At 41.7% G+C, this 17,987-nt stretch overlaps 1 protein-coding gene across 7 annotated transcripts in view; it reads left to right on the top strand.

The window, feature by feature from the left end:
• The window catches only part of SLIT3 (slit guidance ligand 3), a 781,907-nt gene that overhangs the window by 650,545 nt on the left and 113,375 nt on the right, over window positions 1-17,987 (top strand). For all 7 annotated transcript variants that reach the window (XM_039485327.1, XM_039485326.1, XM_039485332.1 and 4 more), the window contains one exon: window positions 11,878-11,949. In XM_039485327.1, coding sequence (XP_039341261.1) covers window positions 11,878-11,949 — 72 coding nt within the window. The remainder of the gene's footprint in view (window positions 1-11,877; window positions 11,950-17,987) is intronic.

Raw genomic sequence — 17,987 nt, 5'->3', positions numbered from 1 at the left:
GCCATTCCATACCCCTCATCATTTTTGTTGCTCTTTTCTGAACCTTTTCCAATTCCAATATATCTTTTTTGAGATGGGGAGACCACATTTGCATGCAGTATTCAAGATGTGGGCATACCATGGATTTATATAGAGGCAATATAATATTTTCTGTCTTATTATCTTATCTTAATGATTCCCAACATTCTGTTAACTTTGACTGCCACTGCACATTGAGTGGATGTTTTCAGAGAACTATCCACAATGACTCCAAGATCTCTTTTTTGAGTAGTAACAGCCAATTTAGACCTTATCATTTTATATGTATAGTTGGGATTATGTTTCCCAGTGTGCATAACTTTGCATTTATCAACACTGAATTTCATCTGCCATTTTGTTGCCCAATCATCCAGTTTTGAAAGATCCTTTTGTAGCTCTTTGCAGTCTGCCTGGGACTTAACTATCTTGAGTAGTTTTGTATCATCTGCAAATTTTGCCACCTCACTGTTTATTCCTTTTTCCAGATCATTGACGAATATATTGAATAGGACTGGTCCCAGTGGTGCTAGAACACTTTTATAGCAGGGATGATGAAAACCAGCAAAACTCTCCCCAAACATTTTACCTCATGCACCCCCTACCATTGCCCCCTCCCCCTCCCGCCGAGCTGAGGCTGGAAGCAGGACCATGTCTCCAGAAGGGGGGACAAGGACAGGGATAATAAGTCAAGGCTGGCGCCACGGCTGGGGACAGGCATGGGACCAATAGCAGAGCCTTACATGCAGGGCTGGCAGCTGGGACCCTGTGTGCGCGGCCGGGAGTGGAGCCGGCAGCCGGGCCCCACATACGCAGCTGGGAGCAGGGCTGGTAGTCGGGACCCTGCATGCATGTCCAGGAGCGGGGTGGGCATGGGGCTGGCAGCCAGGATGTGGGACGCCATGTGTGCAGGCAGGAGTGGAGCCAGCAGCCAGGACCCCACGTGTGTGGCCAGGAGCAGGACTGACAGCCAGGACCCCCAAGCACAGGGCCAGCAGCCATGATGCGAGACCTTGCATCTGTGGTCAGTAGCTGGGGCCGGCAGTTGGGACCCCTACTTCCCACACCTATGACAGGCCCTAGTCTAGACCCCTGAGGGACACCACTATTTACTTCTCTCCATTCTGAAAACTGACCATTTATTGCTATCCTTCGTTTTCTATATTTTGACCAGTTACCAATCCATGAGATGACCTTCCCTCTTATCCCAGGTTAGCTTACTTTGCTTAAGAGCCGTTGGTGAGGGACCTTGTCAAAGGCTGTCTGAAAATCTAAGTACACTATATCCACTGGACCCCCCTTGTCCACATGCTTTTTGACCCCCTCAAAGAATTCTAGTAGATTGGTGAGGCATCATTTCCCTTTACATCTAGGTGATGCAGGTGAATGGTAAGCTTTTTCATATGCAAAGAGTAACCCTATACTTTCAGTATGAATGTCCTTGCTTTAATATTATGGGGACAAGAATGAGCAAGAAAGGTCTCCATGGGACAGCCTACAGTGTATTTGTCTGTTGGAACACAAAATGGTAGCAGCCTGTGCAGAATGGAGGAAAACATTTCTCCATTTATTCCCCTGTGGCCTATAGAAACCGATAGAACTCTAGAGTATGGGTATAATTTTCTAGAGCAGGGGTCGGCAACCTACGGCACGCGTGGGGAACTCCAGGCTGGCAGCAGGCTGAGCAGGCCGGCAGCTGAGACCCCGGCTGGCAGGAGCCGGCAGCCGGAACCCCAGAGTGGCAGCGGGCTGAGCCGCTGAGCTCGCTGCCGGCCTGGGGTTCTATTCACTCAGCCAGCGGCAGGCTGAGCGGGGCCGGCGGTGGGCTGAGTGGCTCAGTCCGCTGCCAGTCTTGGGTGCCGGCAGCACTCAGTAGGTGCCGGCAGCACTCAGCCTGGTGCCAGTCTGGGGTTCCAACTGCCGACCCCGCTCAGCCTCCTGCCGGCCTGCGTGAGCAGAACCCCAGTCTGGTAGCGGGCTGAGGGGGCTGGTGGCCGGGATCCCGGCTGGCAGGAGCTGGCGGACAGAACCCCAGGCCGGCAGCATGCTGAGCAGGGCCTGGGATCCTTGTCTGGGGTTCCATCCCCCAGCCCCACTCAGCCTGCTGCTGGTCTGGGGTTCCATTCACTCAGCTGGCAGCGGGCTGAGCGGGGCCGGTGGCCGGGACCCCAGACCGGCAGCAGGCTGAGCCGCTCAGCCCGCTGCTGGTCTGGGGTTCCGTCCGCCAGCTCCTACCAGCCGGGATCCCAGCCGCCGGCCCCCCTCAGCCCACTACCAGCCTGGGGTTCTACTCATCCAGGCCGGCAGGAGGCTGAGCGGGGCCAGCAACTGGGACCCTGACTGGCAAGTGGCCAGCAGCCATAATCCCAAACCGGCAGCGGACTGAGCCACTCAGCCCCCCGCTCAGCCCGCCACTGGCCCGCTCAGCCCACTGCCAGCTGAGTGAATGGAACCCCAGGCTGACAGCGGGCTGAGCAGGGCTGGTGGCTGGAACCCCAGACAAGGATCACACTAAATTGATAAGATCTGCATTTTAATTTTATTTTAAATGAATCTTAAATATTTTAAAAACCTTATTTATTTAAATACAACAATAGTTTATTTATATAATATAGACATAGAGAGAGACCTTCTACAAATGTTAAAATGTATTACTGGCACGCGAAACCTTAAATTACAGTGAACTTGGCACACCACTTCTGAAAGGTTGCCGACACCTGTTCTAGAGGATGCCTCAGAAGCTGTAACAAGTATGTCTCTTTTAAATCGTAAAAGTTTTTAACAAGGCTTAAACTTCTGTAGAACCCTACTGAATTTCACAGGACAGTTCCTGGATGGTGTAGTACACAGAAACCAGTGTGAACAGAGATGATTATACCAGACAGATATATGGCTTTGTAATGTGCTGGCATGGGAGAGCCAAATTAAGAAGTGTCAGGCTGAGAAATTAGTGCCTGCAACATTGATTCTGTGCCTCTACAAGGATGGGTATAGGTATCTGTTTTCACTGTTCCCAAGGATGGTAAGGTTGGCAAGCAGTGTGACGTAGATTTGGAGGTAGCTGTCTGCCTAAGCTGGTTGCCAGTATGGGCCAGCCAGTGAGAATCCCCTCTGTGATATGATGCACTGAAAGCATATTATGAGTAGGATCAAAATCATGGGATGAGCATGGGGAGAAGGGCATACTGAATGCAGAAAGCAGGCGAAACTCTTTTAAGTTACCATGGCTCTACTCTGCAAGATGTTTTGCTCACCTGGTACTTAATGGCAATCAAGAATCAGAGCAGAAACATTCACATGGCAGGGAAAAGACTGCAACAGGCTGGTTGTGTACTTTACTTTCATACATCTTACCTGTGGCTCTGTGAATTGCTGTGACAAATGAGAACCTCTCAGATCAGAGGGAAATGAGGATCTACCATGTAATAATGATACAAGGTTTGATTGTGCAAGACAATCCATAACTCTTCTTGCCCTATTTAATGGTTTACACCTCAGTGTTATTGTTCCACTTCCTTGCTATAGCATGCAATAAAAACATTATTTTTTTCCTTTAAGGAAATTTTCTTTTGATCATACCTCACAAGAACTGTGCCTCCTGTAAAGGGATGTCTTTCGTCTCAAATTTGCCACCACCATATACAAACCTGCATCGATCTCTCTTTTTATTATTGTAAATTACTGATCAAACATATATAAGGATGAAAGTGATGCTATATAATAGAGGCTCTCAAACTATTTCATATAGACCATATAATATATCATCATGGACCACCTCCTGTCCCATCTGTGCTTGTATAACATACCTGTGACAACCAAAGCTATAACTTACATAGAGAAGTAACATTACACAAATATTTAATATTTGTAGCTGTTAGTAATGCAGTTTCAGTTTAATAGTTGGGAGAAGGGTTGAGTCAGCACCAAGTGACCAGGAGTATTATATGGAGAGGAGAAACAGGCTTTCCATCTTTTTTTTTTATTTGGGCAGTGTGGATGCAAATAAATGACTTAAACCCAATGAATGATCAGCAAAAGAAAATATTGGGAAGGAAAATTGCAATTGTTATGAATTTTCTGGGGATCATCTCTCCCCATATCACCAATGGTCTACACTACATGTAGTAAATATTTATGCTCAGAGATGAAACCTCAGCTCACATTAAGCTGCTTGCACTACCATTTTTCTAATGTCCCTCAGTTTGGAGAAGATACACGACTCTGAGGGCATGTCTATCCGGCAGGTAGTGATCGATCAATTGGGAATCAGTGTATCGCATCTAGATGCGATACATCGATCCCCAAACGTGCTCCCTGTCAACTCCAGAACTCCACCAGGGCGAGAGGCGGAAGCGGAGTCAACGGGGGAGTGGCGGCCGTCAATCTTGTGCCGCAAGGATGCGAAGTAAGTCAATCTTAGTCGATCTAAGATACGTTGACTTCAGGTACAAAGTATTTTGGAACTACCCATATAAAGTTATAACCACTGTTAAGGTTTGGGGGCTTTGCAGGAGAATATTTTTCCCCTTTGTTAAGTAAGTTCTGGTATATCATGAAGCAGCAGGATGGCCAAGATTAGTGGTCGCAAAACTCCGCTCCCTAGGTTGTGTAGCGTAGGAGGAACTTTCAAGTACTGTAAAACAGGGGTTCTCAGACTTTTGTATTGGTGATGCCTTTCACACAGCAAGCCTCTGAGTGCGACCCCCCCCCCCATACAGTAAAACCACTTTTTTATATATTTAACACCATTATAAATGCTGGAGGCAAAGCGGGGTTTGGGGTGGAGGCTGACAGCTTGTGACCCCCCATGTAGTAACCTCGTGACCCCCTGAGGGGTCCCGACTCCCAGTTTGAGAACCCCTGCTGTAAAAGAAATGAAGCTTCATATTCTTTCTTCTTAGAAGAGTTAAGCTCAAGTGGTGCAATACAGATGTGGATTTCAAGCCCCCTCAAGTCTAGGGCTGTTTGGAGCCACAGTTTTCATTGTAAAGAAAGGGATCCATTTGTAAAGTTGGTTTGGGGCTCAGATTCAAACACACATGGGATGGCCACATCTGAGCATCACAGTTCAGGTCAACTGTATCTGTACTTCACATCCATGGACCACAAAAAGCACTCACTCTAGGCTCCTGGCTCCTCAGTCATCACCTCTCTTGCGCAGAGACCTGCTTGTCTCCCTCCTGATCAGGGATTTTTATAGGCTGCACAGTTCCCTGCCAACACTGTGATATCCTCAGTAAGTGAGACTGCCTAAACAAGCCTGTGTCTACACTTTGCTTTCTCTCCAAAGACTTATGAACAGTGTTGCCACATAAGTTCAGTCTTTACTTTATAGAGTTTGGGCCTTGAACTTCAGATTCCAGGAACAGTGTGTTTGGGGGGCAGATTTGCATTCACCTCCCCCTAGATATTTGCCAGCAAATCCACTTTACATGTATTATTATCGCAAAAGACCATTCTTGTCTGCCACATTGTTCAAGGTAGTCCTTTGATCACCCAGGCCTACCATAATATAAACCAAGAATGAAGAAACCTACGTTCTTTTCTCAGCTCTGCCTCTGACTTGTGTGAAGTTGGGCAGGATTCCTATCTGCCCTGTGCCTCAGTTTCCCCACTGATAAAATGAGCATATTTTGCATAAAATTGCAAAGTGATTTGGGATTTTCTGTTCAAAACCGCAGTAGAGGTGTCAAGTATTTTTGTTATTAACGTAACTGTCTGTCCGCTTTGGTTTGATCTTGCATTGATTTGTTCCTGCTAAACTGTACAGATGACAAGTTTCTACATCTTAAATGAAACACTGGGGAGGAAAGTAAACCAGAGTTACTCTAGTGGTAATAGTTCTTCACGTTCAAACTATAGTTCCTCGTGTTACTGTTAAGGAAAATCCTTCAGGCCATAATCACATAAATAATAACTGATTGTGAAGGGCGAGGCTGGTAAGGAGGCTTAGAGATGGTTAATGCTCCTAGAGGGCAGTATTTTCTGAGCACTGAGAGTTATTTATCTCCACACCTCCCATCCGAAATAAGAGGATTTGGGATAGAGCTAACTGTACTGTGCACCCCACTGACCACTTACCTCACAGAGCTATTTGGCAGATAGTGACTGATTGCTGTCTGGGGATTTGCTACTGCCGGCTAAAATGCTGCAGTGGGACTTTGGAGGAGTAAGATTTAGGAAACGAAAATCTTCCCAGAGCTCTGACCTTTCTATTAGGCTCGATTTTAAGTACTCAGTGAATGCAATGCTCATGACGAGTGCCAGACTGGTAGCCTTAGCGATTGAAGACTTTTCTTTCTCCACCAAACAGCTACATCATGGGCACCCACGGCATGATTTTCTCCAAACTGCCCTTTCAAGGTGCTAAATCCTGCCCTGGTGAGAAGAATAGTGAAATCTCTATGTGCATTCAATGCTTGGCCTCTGCTGAGACATAAGTGAATGTGCCAATTGGGTGGAGGTCATTTGTCCACTGGTCACTGGATTGAGAGCTTCAGCTTTTCTTATAGGCCTCTAACCATCAAGTCTGACTGTGACTAGAGCTCAGCAAACAGTTGATTTTTCGGTTCAATGGCGAAAATGGGAAATCCAGGGGGGAAATTGGTTCATTTCAAACAAAACTGATTTTTTTTTTTTTAGTTTTCCTGTCAAAACAAAAAGGCCCCCTCCCCCACCGCCAAAAAATTGTTTGGGTCAAGGAAAACAATTCGAAATGAAAGGTCAGTTTGAAACCACATTTTCAGAATGTTTGTGTTCATTTTTTTTCCAGTTGAAACTATTTGCCGAATTTCACTCAAATTCACAAATAGTTTCAGTGCCCCAAAAAATATTTTTTGGTAAGGCAAATTTACTGTTCACTGAACATTTTTTGCCTAGCTCTAGTTGTGACCTAAACGTATTGCTACATCTTAATTGGTAGTTTAATGGTAAAAGATTCTGTGTGCCATTTGTCATCCTTGTGACTATTCATTTGCAAACCTCTGCTCCTAATTAAATATTACATGTAAGCTCCTGAAATTTTAGCCTCTTGTGTGTTTTCATTCTGCAGTATAGTTGGGCTGAAGAGAAGAAATGATGTTCTCTTCCTTACTTTGAAGGCATACTCTTTTCTATTAGCGTTGTATGTGGTCATTCCTGCATTTTAGAGTCTAAGGTCATCAATTCAGATTAAAACAAGAAAGGAGAATAGTTAGCGGTTGGGCATTGGGCTGTTATGCAGATTTCAAGCCGGGTTTGATTAGTGCATTTGGAGAGGAAAAGGTGGTCAGGTGACAAAAGCACAGCCCTACTTGTCAGAGCATCTGGGCTCTGTTTCCTGTCCCTGTCACAAACATCCCATGTGAGCCTTAACTTCCCCATCTCTAGCATGGCGTTAATACTTAGCTGTATCACTGATGTTGTGAGGCCTAATTAATTTGGGTCTGGATTTCAGAGTTGCTGTTCATCTGCAGATGCTATTGACTTTTCTGGAATTGTGGGTTTGCAGCATCTCAAAAAATGCCCTAAGTATTTGCGAAGTGCTGTGAGATCCTTCATAGAAGGTTATATAGAAAAGCTAAATGTAATTATTAGGGCTCAGAGAGGTTCCTGGTGGCTGTGGGTGCTGTTATATGGCAAATTCTTAAAGTCATTCTTCCCACTGGGCATGCACTCCTAACTATGTCTCCATTCCCAGTTGTTGGTCACTCCAGGGGTTTTAGTAGCCGAGTCATAATTTAATTTCAGTTTCTACAGGTCATGCCTGGACTGCAACACAAACAAAGGGTGGCATTTAAAAATTCAAATGCTGGCTCTTGGCTTTCTTTGAAGAACTGCTAATCAAATCTTAGAAGAACCTCCTGCTTCAAGGGAGATAACACTGAGCCCTCTCAGTCCTGCACAAAACAACATTAGTGAAATGAAGCCCAAAAGGGAGTCTCTGTCTGTGCTCTATACATTTGGAAACCTCCAGATTGATTTGATTTATTATGGTCTACAAAACTCTGGTGTCAGCTACAACTCTTGCCACATGTCATCTATGTTGTTATTAAAAATCAATTCTCCAGAGGGGAGAAAGTGCTTCCGAGTGACAGTGTGCAATCTGTTATTGTCATGTATTAGCTGTGTTCTCAGGAGAATTTAAAAGAGAAAACATCAGCAAAACAATTTCCACCTTTTCAGGGTTGTTGCTGGTTGTTGTTTTTTAAAGTATATGCGATATTTCACCATCTTGAGCTGTGCTTGCCTCTGAAGGTAACTGGCCTCTTCCATGCGTGATTCAGTATCTTTCCAAATCCTTCTGCTTTCTTTATGTTTATTCTGTTAACAACAAATAGAATATACATATCTGAAAATCAGAATACCCATGAATGGATAATTTAATTACATGTTTCGTGTCATCTCTCTCTCTCTCTCTCTCTCTCTCTCTCTCTGGCTGTGCTGCTCAGCTTCTCTGTCTCTCTCGCTCATATATATATTTTGTTATCCTTCTTTCGGAACCCATCTTGCAAGTGCTTATGCACATGCACTACTTTAGGCGCATGAGCAGTCCCCATTGACATGAATGGGACCACTCATGTTTACTGTTAAGCCCCAACGTAAGTGTTTGCAGAATCCAGGCCTCAGTCATTAGCATGACTTTTGCAATAACGTGACGACCCAGTCATGAAATGAGTTACAAAATGTTCCACCGGTTTTACATGTTCAGAACTGCTGCCCAGAAGGGTCATTGATATATAGTGAAATGTAAACTGTAGTTGGGTGCATGTAAATATAGAAAAACATACACTGTGGGAAAGGTACATTCCCATCAATATAGCATACTGTGTGCTGGTAAAACTCCCAACAGGTGCTCTTCCTCTGGACCACTTTGCTTTTATATCCAGTTTATGCAGGATTGTTTAGTTGATTGGAAGCTGCACAAATTGAAATGTAAGTGTCCTGGTCATGGTTAGACATCTAATTTAGTTTTCATTAATTTTTTATATGAACAGAACTAATGTGTGTGTATGTCTGGCAAAATATTTAAAGACTTGTTTGGGTCAAATGTAACCTAAAATATACAGACACACAATACAGGGTGCTTATGATCTCCAGTGACGTCTGAGCACCCTCAACATGGATTGGTTGCTGTGGGAGCCCTTGCATCCAGGCTTTATGTGGGTGTTGAGCCCCTCATGGGATTAGGCTTTTACAAGCTGAACTCAGCTTTCATTTAAATATTTACTAAATAAGGAGGCTTAAGACAACCCAGGAAATCAGTGTAAATACTCCATTCCCACTGCACCGTTGCCTGCGAATTAGGTATCCCCCATTTGTGGCATACAAAAAAGTAATGGCAGAGATCAGAAATGTAACATAGTAGTGAGCTCATTTTAATGGTAATTAGTTCAAGGGCATTATATTCACTTCTGGCTTTTGAGCACTTCATGAACAGGCCCAATCTTGCAGTCCCTATACCAGTAACAATATTTCCTGTGTAAAGGCTGCCATCTAATGCCCAGTGAGTTGCTCGTTTTTAGTTTTGTTAATAAGTGTCCCCTGTTCGTTGGACTGCTCCTACTTCCAGCTGAGGTGGATTGCTTGGAGATTCAGCTCAAGTTGTCAGTGCCACAAGTTATTCTTGATGGGTCAAACACTTAATACGGTGCTTCAGGGTCAGAGCAGTGAGAAAACAAGGCTTTCGGGGTACTGGTACCCAAAGCAGCAGAGAGTGCATGTCCAGGAAATCTACACCTCCATACATGGATGACCTCTGTTGCAAATCTCGGCAACGTAACAAGGCAGGAACTAAAGCTGCTCCTTGTCCATGTACACCATGAGGGAGATTTACAAGATCTGGTGTGTTCTCCCTCCATTTCTGCTTTGACTACTTTTGAGAATCTCTGTATCTGAATATATGTGAAAAAGTAGTGTGCCAGTAGATGAACATGTAGCATAGTCCATGGCTTGTGAAGGACCAATAAAACCTAAAGCCCAAATTCTCACTGGTTCAGGGAGGTGCGTGTCATTCATTGGTCAGTTTGGCCTCAGCTCCAATGGGTGTGCATTGGGAATGCCACTATATAAATCCATGATATGCCCACACTTTGAATACTGTGTGCAGTTCTGGTCACCCCATCTCAAAAAAGTTATATTAGAATTGGAAAAAATACAGAGACGGACAACAAAAATTATTAGGGGTATGGCACAGCTTCCATATGAGAAGCGTTTTAAAAGACAGGGACTGTTCAGCTTAGAAAAGAGATGACTATGGGTGGGATATGATAGAGGTCTATCAAATCATGAATGGTGTGGAGAAAATGAATAGCAAAGTGTTATTTACTCCTTCACATAATACAAGAACCAAGTGTCACCCAATGAAATTAATAGGCAGCAGGTTTAAAACAAACATAAGGAAGTATTTCTTCACACAGCACACAGTCAACCGGTGAAAATTGTTGCTGGGGGATGTTGTGAAGGCCAAAAGTATAACTGGGTTCTAAAAAGAATTAGATAAGTTCATGGAGGATAGGTCCATCAATTGCTATTAATCAAGATGGTCAGGGATACAACCACATGTGTTGGGTATCCCTAAACCTCTGACTGGTGGAAGCTGGGACTCGACGAGATGGATCACTCATTAATTTGTGCTGTTCTGTTCATTCCCTCTGAAGCATCTGGCACAGCCACTGTTAGAAGACAGGATACTGGGCTAGATGGACCTTTGTTCTGACCCAGTATGTCTGTTCTTATATTCCTTCCCATAGCCTGATGCACTCACTTTTTGGGCCAGCTCTTTCAATTTGATTGTAAGCTCTTTGGTGCAAGAAGTACATTTTTGTTTGTTTGTATGGCATTATGATCCCTCAATCCAGATTGTGGTGTTTGATTACTATTGCAATACAAACTGTATATATTTAGAATAAGGACTTACCTTTATTGTAGCACCTTTCAAATAGTGTGTTCCACAAATTATCAGAAAAATTCTTCCAGACATCCATATAAATAGAAATAATACACTTCTTGGAAGAGGTGGGGAATAAAATACCTTTTTCAAATGGTCTGAGAAACATTTAGAACCCTTCTAGGAAAGACTGTGCTTATACTCTGGTCATACTAGGAAGGGGCTGCTTTCCTTGTCCAGGGTGGACAGGCTCTTCAAAGAACTGATTTCCAAGTATTTTGCCTGTCACTGCCTATTGGTATATACTCTGCTACTGATGTAGGAATGTAGGCCCTGATCCTGCAAATATATCTATACATGTGGACCCTCACTCACTCCTGGAGTTCCATTGTAGTCCATGTTTAATTTAATCTTTCACATTCCCTCTTTTCCTTTGATTTCTTTGTATTTTCAGCTAATGGGACTCTGTGCAGCAGTAAGGGTGTCTGTGGCAGGGAGGAAAAGATGCTTTCCTATTTTTCTGTTTGAAAGAAAATGTGCTTAAATGATCAGGGCCGCCCAAAGGGGCGAGCAAGTGGGGCAATTTCCCCCAGGCCCTGCAGGGGCCCCCACGAGAATATAGTATTCCACAGTATTCCAACTTCTTTTTTATGGAAGGGGCCCCTGAAATTGCTTTGCCCCAGGCCCCCTGAATCCTCTGGGTGGCCCTGTAAATGATATTGATTCTTTTTAAAAAAAACAAAAACAAAAAAAAAACACCTTTTACATTAAAAATTAATGATTAACATTTTTAACTGCAGATAACATTATTTATTAAATCTTTGTGTAAAAGTACAAATAACAAAGCACTGACTCTGGTGGGTTATGAAGCTAGTAGGGTTTCTGCAGTGGGGACAGTTAAATATTGGTTCCAGAACTAACTATTTGTTCAGATTTTGGGGTGGAGCATGATAATACAGTGTTTCTAACGTCTTACTGTTCTTTCCCTGCTCTAGGACTCTTCATGGTAATGATATTTCCAGTGTTCCCGAAGGTTCTTTTAATGACCTTGTGTCCCTTTCACATCTGTAAGTACCCATGCTCTGAATTAATGTTTCTGACTGTGTTATTTTACTAACACAATGTAGGTTGTGCTGCTAATCTAGTTTCTAAACTATTCTGAGTTGTGCCCATTTTCTCTCTGCATTTTACTGTCTTTATTCAGACATTACCTGTTCAAATTAAATTAAATAAATGCCTGGACTGGTTGTTATTTAGTCTCAAAAAAATTTCTTAGGAAAAACAGTTGAAGGAATAATATGACCATTTCCTCTTTTATGGCATTTGTGCATAAAAGTCATCTAGCACTTTGCATGTGAAATTTAGAGAGCATGATGGTCCAGAAGCCTGAGCATGAGACAGGAAGCCACCCACCAAGAACATTAAGTAACTTATATGTGGATTCTGTGCATAATAAATGTCTCATGTTTTACTTACTGTATTTTGTACATGAACTAATCATTCACATATACTAATAATGAAAGTGAACTTTTTGTGTATTTCACTCCACACATGCATATAAAATATGTTCTAAAAATGACACACTATCCATACACATGAAATATATTTGCTCTTTCCAAGTGAGAAGAAAATCCAAATGTCTGTTTTAGTTTTTCCATCACTTTCTTCCTTCCTTAATGGCCTTCGACCAGTCACTCACCTAGAAATGGACCAACATTGGTAAACTTTAATCAGTCATCTTTCACTTTTGATTTGTGAGGCTCCAGACATACTCCTATGATTTGGTTTCAGGCCAGATCCAGAGTTCAGATCCAGTTGTGACTTGGGTGTTCAAATAGCTTGCAAAAACAGATTTCTTGAAATGTCCATTCCTCAGGATGGGAGGTAGCATAGTCCAATGAATAAGGCATCAGACTGGTATATCCTGGCAGTCAGGAGACCTGGGCAATATTTAAAATGCATATGCAGAAACATTTTGCAAATTTGTTTTGTTTCAAAATTTCCTTCAATTTTATTTTATTTTTTAATTAAGTTCCAACTTGAAATGATGTTTTGTTGGACCCGAAACAACAACCAATAAATTGACTTTTTTTCCCTCCAGAACTACCAATGAACCAAAACTTTCATTGTTTTCTCAGTTCTAGACCTGGGTCCTAGTCCCAGCTTCAAGGTTTCTGTGGGAGAAGTCACTTAACAGTGTCATGCCTCAGTTTCCCCTTTCAAAATAAGGGATAGTGATACGTACTAAATGTTACTATTTGGGACAAAATCTTGTGTGAACAATTAAAGGGATTTCAACACAATTTTACATGAATTTGAACCTGAGCTTTAACCCTAATTCAGCTTCAAATCCAAGCCTCAAACTTTAGCCTGTACTAGATAAAATGTTTAATTACATTTTGTGTATAACAGATATTTGTATTCTATGCTGTGTTCATAGTATAGTAAATTCATTTTAGACATTGTCCGGGGATGACTTCAGGGTCATTGTACCAAATTCCTTTGTCTCTACTTGGAAATGCCTTCCAAACAGGGGAAGCTGGCATCTAAGGGCATTTTTAGAACTGAAATGATAAACGTGTCATGTGCCATTTGTTTGGGTTTTCTTCGGCGTTTACATTAAACTAAGTGCAGGCACAGTTTTCCTAGGTAAACTGTTCACCCTAGAGAGTCATAAAATCCCCTTTGGCCCAGCACAGTCAATGTAGCCCCTCTGTTTATAAGTATGTGCTGCTGACAGTGTAAAGTACACAAAGCGTAAATGAATGGTAATAAGTAGGATCCATAAAATAATTAAGACCTGTCTAGGGTATAATTTTCTCAGTGAACAATTAAAGTCTACCGTGCAATTGTTCTCGGCTGTTTCTTTAAAGAAACATTTGCCTTCCGTAACTCTAGGAGGGCCAGTGTCTTTGACACAATTGAAGAAGTTGAGTTCACCAATAAAGCTGTAAGCAATTTAAAATAATGTATTTTATGAACACTGAGATAGATCTCTCTGGGATTCACATATCTCTGAGAGAGTCTGTAGCTGTGGCATTTTCAAATAAACGGAACAAAAAAGTGCCATGCTTCACTTGCATATATCTTGTGAGTGAATAAAATTGTACATGTGACAGATACTTTCTTTGCCAACAGTGTGAATCCATAGTAAATTGTGGAACTTAAAATGCATTGGAGGAGATGCTGAGTGTTAAGATGTTGAACAGGGTTAGCCTAGCCAAAACGGTTAGTGTGGACACACAGCGTTGTTACAAGTTGTGATGGCTCAAATGGACCACTGTAAATTGCAAAGGTACAGTTCTCTAGTATAGACGAAATGTTTCACTTTTTTGGTCAAAGCCTTTTGCAACAGCTGCAGCTGTAATATGGTTTGAAATTGGAAATTTAAAAACTCAGATCTAGCCTACTCTAATCTACTTTCCAAAGCTGCTCAAAACACAGGGAAAGATTTTCACCAAAATTGCTTTGCAAACGTAACATTCTTTTAAAGTAGATTTTTGAAAGGTGTGTGTATATATATTTAGCTCCATCAAGACAGGATGGTTTATCTATGGAATACACACATACTCTTTTAGTACAGAATCTGTGCCAGTGTAAGGATCCTGAATATTCTCCAGCTGAGGCTGTGTCTTCACAAGCAAACTTAGTGTTTTTCTGACACCATGATAAAAATGTCTGAGCTTTGTCTACACTAGTTCCTATACTAGTGCTTTAAAAAAGGCTCTAAATTTGCTAGGGTAAGAGCAGCCTTAAAGTTGACAAAGCAAGCTTGAGATCTCCCATGCATTCATTCAGTGCCTGTGCATGCTATCCACATCCAAAACTACCTGACGCAGTGGACTACCAGGTACCACTCTCTGGTGAGGGCTTCTCCCAGATAGTTTATCAAAAGCATGGTAAAGAACACATTATTAAAAATATGTCTGAGATCCGTATATTCTTTACATAAACAGCTCAGATTCATGTCCCTGTTGATTCGTCTCTTGTTTACTCAAGCTCATGTTAGATACTTATAAAAATAAACTATACCCTCCACAATGCTCTCTATCTCTAGTTCATCTCATCTATAGTTATTTTAATTGCCCTTCAATGAGGAATACGTAAATCTGAGAGGAAAAAAATCTGCCCTTCATTGCAAAGACCCTTCGTGTTTCATAGCAGTACGAGATGATTAACCTCCAGGAATTGTTTTGCTGTATTGACCAAAGAAATAAAAGGAGAAGTGAGTGGAAACAAGCATGCCGTGGTACATAAAAATTAGTGGAAAGTAAAAAATACACTTCTTAATTTATACAGCTTATTGAACAAAATTATTCCTAGCATTTATATAGCAGCTTCATCTTCAAGCTACATTAGAGAGATTGATTAACCTGTATGTTTCAGTGTTCGTTTTGTGATTTCCTTCTCACCTTGTGTGTATTGGGGTTTGTCCAGTGCTAAATGTTTAACTGTAATTTCTAGATGAACTTTGAAATGTAGGGTTTTGTTTAGCCTTGCACAAGTGGGCCAACTCATTGCAGATGGGGTCAAAAGGTCATCCCTGGAGTTTTTCCATTGTAAGCAATGGAGCTACAAAAGGGGCTGGATTTGGGGGTTTTCAGGCATTGCTGCTGTACACATTTAATTTTGATGAATGAGCCCTGGCTAGGATTGAACCCATGAACTCTACAGTTGAGTCTGTCTAGGGCTGTTTCATTAGTCACTCCCATAGAAATGTATCAACAAATTTAGTGGGGTTTCCTTTCTTAATATCCTGTCTGAACGTTTTTATCCAAAAGAAGCTTGAGTTCAAAACATTATTTTAAAAAATGATTTGTAGTCTGATTCATGGGGTAAAGCTAAAATTCAAAAAGCAATTTGCATCATTCGTGTGATAATTCCTTCCAAGTCAAAATTTCTGTAGATTTTTGATGCCTGTAAATGCCCAGATCAGTTTACAGTGTTTTAGTCACGTATTAAAGTAAGAGAGTTGCATGGCTAAAACCCTTCATTGCTTTCAAAAAAGTAACTCCATAGACTTCTAATGTGCATTTCGTCAAAGCTGATTATTTTTAAACTGCCTTTGGTCAAGTGCTCACGTTTTTGCCAGGATTTCCAGGAGCTTAAGAGAGTTGGACAAACAATTCCCGCTAAATGTCAATGGGAGTTGAGCACCTTCCACTGTTAGGCTTCTTTGAAAACCCCAGTCTTTACAGGATTTTGTTTTCTTTCTTTCCTCCTGCTCCTAATTGTGAGGCACATGGGCTCCATGGCCTGGCTTGATGTCATTGCATCTGTTCATCTGTTTGGGTCTTACCTCCAACATCAATGCATTTATTTTGTTTGTGCTGCAGCCTCATTGAAATGGAAAAATAGGTTGCATTTATTTCACATTTCACACAGTAAAATCAGCAAAGAATCCTGTGGCACCTTATAGACTAACAGATGTTTTGGAGCATGAGCTTTCGTGGGTGAATACCCACTTCGTCGGATGCAAGTCACACAGTGTTTTTTGGATGGGACTCCCAGCAACTCACGGGAAAGCCTCTTATTAAAACTCTGGTAGCAAATTGAAGGATGAGTTGGGGTGATTTCCCTTACCGACGAAAGCTTATGCCCAAATAAATTTGTTAGTCTTTAAGGTGCCACCGGACTCCTCATTGTTTTTGCCTCTGGTCGAATTATCCCTAAATCCTACCGGCCAGAAATGACCTATCCCCAGCCTCTTTCTAAAGAAACAGTTTTTTGCCTTTGGTTTGGATCAGATTGTCCTAAACAACTAGTATTTAAAAAAAATATCTGAGGGGAGTGTACCCTTGCATAGTGGTTCTCAGCCAGGGGTATGGCAGGTGTGCAGAGGTCTCAGAGGGTACATCAGCTCATCTAGATATTTGTCTAGTTTTACAACAGGCTACATAACAAGCATTAGTGAAGTCAGTACAAACTAAAATTTCATGCAAAGGCTTGTTTATGCTGATATATGTGTGTGGGGGTAGATATATATATATATACACACACACACTATACACAGAAATGTAAGAACAATTTTTATATTCCAATTGATTTATTTTACAATTTAGTTATATGATAAAAATGAGAAAGTCAGCAGTTTTCAGTAACAGTGTGTTGTGACACTTTTTTATTTTTAGGTCTGGTTTTGGAAGCGAGTAGTTTTTAAGTGAGATGAAATTTAGGGTACACAAGACAAATCAGACTCCTGAAAGGGGTACAGTAGTCTGGAAAGGTTAAGAGCCACTGGTTTAGCTTAGCACAAGACCTGAACCACTCTACAAGTTTGCCAAGCTGAACACACTATAATTCTAGGTTGTTGGTTTGGTTTATCTTCTTGTTTTTTCCAGGAGCAAAATAGAAATATGTCCAGCAAAGTGCAGCTTAACATAAATTTGTTTCCCTGGGAGTGCTGGTTCCTTCCTTGGTTATGAGAAAACAGTTCTGATTAAATGGGAAAACAAACCAATAGATTCTCCCATCTTGTGGTTGCAAGTATATGCATCTCTGCTACATGGGATTTATCCCAGGCCAAGGGGAAATATATTTGGTTGAGCTCCTTGTTTTAAAAAAATTACAAATCTGAGACACAGAAGTTTAAGTGACTTGCCCAGGGTCACACAATGAATCAATGAGAGAGTTGGAAACAGAACCCTGGTCTCCAAACTCCAACAATGATGTTTAAATATAGTTGGCAGCAATCCATAAATAACTAACACTCTCAAATATAGCAGCCTCTAAGGCACAGTGGGTTAGTTCACTAACCATCCAAGTCTGGGAACCTTTATTAAAGTGTGACTTGGATTACATCCTTAAAGTAGGTTTGAGTGTCTCAAGCTAGTCCCAGTTTCCTCATGTGTGCAGTTCACATCACCAGACTACCACACACAAACTTAATTGGAACTGTTTGCTGGCTGGAATGAAAGCAATGTCATGTTTCAAAAAACTAGTGCAATTCCAGAGTTTTGTGAAACCCTCATTAATGCATGGTCTATGAGGGCTATCCAGTCCCTCTTTTTAAAAAAAAGAAAAAGCAATAAATACTCTATATATATTTTTATTAAAAATTAAGCCAAAGAAGAACAGACATCCATTTAGAAAATGTTCAAGAGAC

The sequence above is a fragment of the Mauremys reevesii genome, linkage group 8, assembly GCF_016161935.1.
Source record: "Mauremys reevesii isolate NIE-2019 linkage group 8, ASM1616193v1, whole genome shotgun sequence".
In the NCBI taxonomy this organism is placed as follows: domain Eukaryota; kingdom Metazoa; phylum Chordata; order Testudines; family Geoemydidae; genus Mauremys; species Mauremys reevesii.
Note: the sequence above shows the minus strand (reverse complement) of the source record. Positions and strands in the feature narration are given on the sequence as shown.